This window comes from Apiospora hydei, assembly GCF_038363865.1.
Source record: "Apiospora hydei strain CBS 114990 chromosome Unknown utg000004l_segment0_segment0, whole genome shotgun sequence".
Lineage (NCBI taxonomy): Eukaryota > Fungi > Ascomycota > Sordariomycetes > Amphisphaeriales > Apiosporaceae > Apiospora > Apiospora hydei.
The window spans coordinates 5,455,515-5,461,712 of NW_027117363.1; the positions used below are offsets into that span (position 1 = coordinate 5,455,515).

The 6,198-nt window shown below is 52.2% G+C and overlaps 1 protein-coding gene across 1 annotated transcript; it reads left to right on the forward strand.

Moving 5' to 3' along the window:
• Nucleotides 1–1,108: 1,108 nt before the first annotated feature.
• Nucleotides 1,109–5,954, forward strand: PG997_004250 (uncharacterized protein; the record flags this gene model as incomplete). The annotated part of the gene is made up of 3 exons (XM_066808565.1): nucleotides 1,109–1,156; nucleotides 1,400–2,262; nucleotides 2,357–5,954. 3 exons carry the CDS (start codon nucleotides 1,109–1,111, stop codon nucleotides 5,952–5,954), a joined length of 4,509 nt encoding a protein of 1,502 aa, XP_066672183.1.
• Between the last annotated feature and the right edge of the window lie 244 nt (nucleotides 5,955–6,198).

The following is a 6,198-nucleotide window of genomic DNA, read 5'->3' on the forward strand; positions in this document are numbered from 1 at the left end:
TTTATCTGTACGACCACGACCTCCCCATCCGAGCAGGCTGTGTGGATCGATCCTGTATGGGCGTCGTAGGGATGGAAGGATGAAGGGTCGCTGCAGCTGAATTCGGCGACAACCTCCAAAAAGGGTCGGCTGGGTCGCCAATGCGGCGATGCTTTAAGAGTCGGGACTGATGAAGGGCGCTTTGCTCGGCTGAACCAGGCTGTGCGAGGATGATCAAACGGTGGCTAACCGTCAGGGTCACCAATGCTTAGGTGGGAATTCTGGTCGACTCTTCCTCGCGTTAGAGTCAAACGGTGTCAAAGAAAGGAAGAAGAAGGGGAAAAAGGTGCAGATGAGAGAGCGAGGCTTGAGGTTAGGTAGACGGGTGATCTACCAAGGGGATCGAGGTGCTGTGACCAAGGGTGAGATTGATTTAGGAAGTAGGTAGTGTAGTCGGAAAATGGATCACATGTAGATGCATCCATTCCAGTTTCCAGTGAGCTGGCGACACTTCTGAAGCTATGACATGCCCGCCCAAGCTGACAGGAAGCGGGCGCCTTAGTCAACACCTGCAAGAGCTCGAGCCGACTCCCGCCCAACACCGCGCAGTCCCAGCTGGAAATCCGTACAAAGGACGCTAACGGAAGCTGAGCTCCAGCGAGCCCCTTACATTGAATGCTTAAAAGCCGGCGACTGCCACGCAACTGGATGCTGGAAAGACACGCTGCTCACGGGAATACGAGGTGGGACATATAGGGGCCCCCCAATAGACCAACTCCATGTCCACTTGTATTATCCAAGGCTACATCGACGACAGAGAGCTATGTGTCTATCTACTGAGTGAAAGCATTGAAGCATGTACCTCGGTAGGGATGTGCTATACCTTATTATATGTATCAAGATGTACATACATCCTACTTACTTACATGCATGTACACGAATGCAGATGAATGCACATGTATGCAGTGCCAATGAGACAGAACATCCAATCAATCAATCATCAATGTCCCTGCACTGCTTGTTCTGGGCAGTTATTAGCGCGGGGTAATTCTGAGACCAGGTCCCTATTGGCAATTAAAAAGCTAATAATGTCTATAAGTGCCCGCCATCTGATAACTTATGCCATGCAATGGTGGGGTCGGGGACGAATGACTCCGCCGGCGAGGACCAGCCTACTGTAATTTTTTTTGGTCCGGATTGGAACTTATTCTCACCTTTGCTCAATCGCGAACTCCCTCAAGTCCCTTCACAGTCTATGCTTTTCGAGGAATTGACCTGACACTGCACCTCGAGGTGCTACCATGAGAGCTCACCTGGGCTCAGCATCGTGCTAGCTCCAGTTCAGCAATAACAACCACGCGACGTTTGCCTGTGTTCTCTGGCGCTGAGATCGGCAGACCAGAACCAACCGCTTCAACAGGCGCAATTCCCGACACCTCCGAACCATTCCGTGTCGCAGCCTCACGACTTTGGTCAAAATGGCTACCGTGACAGAAACCGCGATGAGGGTGCCACCGCCGTGGCACCCGTAAAACACCAGGTTGTCGACAAGCCTCCGAAACGATTTGGGCAGATGAAGTTCGGCATCCAGTCCCTGCAAGACATAACAAATCAGGCCGTTCTGGAAGTGTCTGATAGAACCATGTACGATCTCAGCCGTGGACGAGAACCTACCAAGAACGGAGTCCTCGACAAGCGCCTGGGTATATCCAGCAAGATAGCGACCTGTGCTACCTGCGACCTGAAGCTACAGGATTGCCCTGGCCATTTCGGCCATGTGCGCCTCCCGCTGCCTGCTTTCCACATTGGTTTCATTCGTTTCACCATGAAGGTCCTTCAGGAGATCTGCAAGGACTGCTCACGAGTGTTGCTTGCCGAGCCTGAGCGCCGCGCCTTCCTCAGGGAACTCAGGCGCGACATCGACAATATGCGCCGACAAGCCGTCCTCAAGAAGATCAACGAGCAGTGCAGGAAGTCCAAAATGTGTCCCTACTGCGGCGCTATCAACGGGCAAATCCGAAAACTTGGCGCGCTGAAACTAGTCCACGACAAGTTTGTTGCGTTCAACAAATCAACATCGGTCAAGAAGCAGCCCCCGCCAGCCAAACTCAAGTTCGATGAGTCTTTCGCCGAGGCCAAGCTGCACAATTCGGACCTGGACAAACATGTCAAGAAGGCAATGGAGGACTTGAATCCTCTGAGGGTCTTGAACTTGTTCAAGCAGATCAGTCCGACCGACTGTGAGTTGCTAGGCATGGACGCAACTGAGGGCCGGCCGGAGATGTTTCTGTGGCAATATATCCCTGCCCCGCCCGTCTGTATCCGTCCATCGGTTGCGCAAGAAGGGGGCAAGCAATGAGGACGATCTCACTACTAGGTTGAGCGAGATTGTGTGGGCTTGTGGTCTTATCCGCAACGCCTTACAGAAGGGTACTAATCTGGGTACCATTATGGAGCAATGGGAATTTCTCCAGCTCCAGATCGCTGTCTATGTCAACAGCGATGTCCCGGGTCTTCAAGCAACCGGTCTCGTCAGACCAATGAGAGGTTTCTGCCAACGTCTGAAGGGCAAACAGGGTCGTTTCCGCGGTAACCTATCAGGAAAACGTGTGGACTTCTCTGGGCGTACCGTCATTTCTCCGGATCCTAATCTAGGCGTTGACCAAGTTGCCGTACCAAGACTCGTTGCTCTGAATCTCACCTACCCCGAGCGTGTCCAGAGAGAAAATATCGAGAAACTTAGGACTTGCATCCTGAACGGGCCTACTGTTCATCCCGGTGCGCAGCAGGTTATCAAGCAAGACGGCGATCAAGCCTACAAGACATCTCTGAGATTCGGCGACAGAACTCGAGTCGCAAAGGAGCTGCGGTATGGTGACGTCGTCGAGAGGCATTTGGAGGATGGAGACGTTGTGCTTTTCAACCGCCAGCCATCTCTGCATAAGCTGAGTATCATGAGCCATCTTGCCAAAATTAGGCCATGGCGGACGTTCCGTCTGAACGAATGTGTGTGCGGACCTTACAATGCTGATTTCGATGGCGATGAGATGAACCTGCATGTCCCCCAAACCGAAGAAGCTCGTGCCGAGGCAATAAATCTGATGGGTGTCAAGAACAACCTTGCCACGCCGAAGAATGGAGAGCCCGTCATTGCGGCAACCCAAGATTTCATCACGGCTGCCTATATTCTCAGTGGCAAGGATATGTTTTTTGACCGAAAGACATTCACTTACCTCTGCATGCACATGATGGATGGCATCACACACCTAGACATCCCACCTCCTGCTATCTTCAAACCCGAGAGGATGTGGACTGGAAAGCAGGTTTTCAGCGTACTTATGCGGCCTAACAAGGAGTCGCCAGTCAAGATCAACCTTGATGCAAAGTGCCGAGAATACGTGGCGCCAAACAAGAACTCCAAGGATCCTAGGGAGCGTACTCGCGCTCCTGACTTGTGCCCTAAAGACGGCTGGCTCGTGGTTCGTAACTCCGTGGTTATGTGTGGCAGAATGGACAAGTCAACTGTCGGTACCGGAAAGAAGGACTCGATTTTCTACGTCATATTGCGAGATTTTGGTGGGGACGCTGCTGTGGTTGCCATGAACCGCCTGGCTAAACTCTGTGCGAGGATGCTGACGAACCAAGGCTTCTCTATTGGCATAGGCGATGTGTTCCCGACGGAGGCGCTCACCAAGGCAAAGCAGGGACTTGTTCAGAATGCCGTCACCAAAACAGACGAGCTGATATCAAACTACAACAACAAGAAGCTGACGAAGGCGGCCGGTTGTTCATTGGAGGAGACACTCGAAAACTCAATCTCGGGAACCCTCAGTGAAGTGAGAGGCGAGGCTGGTAAATACTGCATTGCGACGCTTAGTACCAAGAACGCGCCGTGGATCATGGCCTCTTCCGGATCCAAAGGTTCTAATATCAACGTCGCCCAAATGATTGCACTAGTAGGACAACAGATTATTGGGGGCTCGCGCGTTGCCGACGGGTTTCAAGATCGGACTCTGCCCCATTTCCACAAGTTGGCTCGTCAGCCAGCATCCAAAGGTTTTGTTGCGAACAGTTTCTACACAGGACTGTTGCCAACCGAATTCATTTTCCATGCCATGTCTGGACGTGAGGGTCTGGTCGATACAGCTGTCAAGACTGCCGAGACCGGTTACATGTCCCGTCGTCTTATGAAATCCCTCGAAGACCTTTCGGCTCAGTACGATGACACGGTTCGAACTTCTGAAGGGGGCATTGTTCAATTCCAGTTCGGTGCTGATAAGCTCGACCCGGTCGACATGGAGGGCTCCGCTGTTCCAGTACACTTCGAGCGTACTTGGTCCCATGCAGAGAATATTACGTGGAGTCATACCGAGCGAGCTTTGCTGCCGTTCGAAATGCTTGAGCTGTGTGATAGAATGATCGACAAGCAACGCAAGATGTACCCGAGGAAAGGCCTTCTCCACGGAGAATCCTTGATGTACCACGATGAAACCGACTATGGCTTGGACGAACATGAAAGTAGCCGACTCTTTTTGACAACAATCGAATCATTCGTCAATAAGCTCGCAAACAGGCTGGCCAGGACCCGCAAGTCATTTGGTCTGGAAGAGTATTTGGAGAAACCTCAGGTTAGTGCGGCTCGCATCGACAAGCAAGAGAGTGGCTCGGATGCCAGGACTCATACCGAGAGGGTGGCCAAGGTGTCTTACCGTACTCTGGAAGCTTTCATCACGTTGTGTTTGGAGAAGTTCAAAAAGGCACACGTCGAACCAGGACACGCTGTCGGCGCGGTGGGTGCCCAGTCCATCGGTGAGCCTGGTACCCAAATGACCCTCAAGACTTTCCATTTCGCTGGTGTCGCCGGAATGAGTATCACGCAAGGTGTTCCCCGTATCAAGGAAATCATCAACGCCTCTAAGACCATCAGCACGCCGGTCGTCACTTGTCCACTGGAGAATAGATACCAAATCGAGGCCGCACGCATGGTTCGAGGGCGTATAGAGAAAACATACGTCGAGGATGTCTTACGATATGTTGATGACGAATGGGAGCCGAGCCGGGCCTACATCACTCTTGCTATCGATACCGAGGCGCTCGAGAGCATGCATCTGGGTATTGGTCTTTACGACATCAAGAACGCCATTGTGAAGGCCAAAAAGTTAAAGATTTTGGATGGGGACCTTCGCGTCTATCCAATCGACGGGACTATCGAGATTGCTGTGGGCCACCCAGATCCTTCGACTGCCAAGAAGACTGTCAAGAGCAAGGTAGCTACTGTTGAGACGGCTGCGGATCTGCTGACGCGAGTGAGCCATCTCAAACGCGTCCTTCCTAATGTGCCTATATCCGGATACTCGGAAGCCACCCGAGCCATCATCCAGATCGAGGAAGACAAGGCACAGAAGAATGAGCATGGACAGCCGTTGATGTCACATACCGTCCTTGTTGAAGGCTACGGGCTCCGGCAATGCATGAATACGGAAGGAGTTATTGGCACTAGGACGCGCTCAAACTCCGTCATTGAATGCCGCGACGTCCTGGGTATTGAAGCCGCGCGAACGACAATCGCAATAGAGATCGGTGCTGTCATGAACGACATGGACATCGATCCACGTCATATGCAGCTGCTCGCAGATGTGATGACTTACAAGGGCGAGGTATTGGGTATCACCCGTTTTGGTCTATCCAAGATGCGCGACTCTGTCCTGCAGCTGGCGTCTTTCGAGAAGACCCCTGACCATTTGTTCGAGGCTGCTGCCAACTTGAAGAAGGACAAGATCGAGGGCGTATCGGAGAAGATCATCATGGGCCAAACAATGACCGTGGGTACTGGCGCTTTCCAGGTTGTGAGAAGACTGGGTCTTGGAGAAGAGCATCTCCAACGACTACCCACGACTTTCGAGGATGCCTGGACTGCTGAGTCAAGAGACCGTAGAGAGCTTCGCAAGAAAAAGGCGACCACATCAGTGGCTTAGGTAGACACAGTGGCAATGCGACGTCGGCCATGAGGCGGACTCAACACCATCGGGGGTCTGTACGATCAGACCAGGAGGCTCACGGGCGGCGTTTGGCGATAATTTCCATGATATGTTTTGTCACGAGTAATGTCTAGGTCAAGGTGATAGATAACCTACTGTTTGGGAATTCAGAATGGTTCTCAGTGATGCAATGAAACAATCGTCTTTTACAGAACTACGTGGCCTTCTGCTGGCTCGTTGC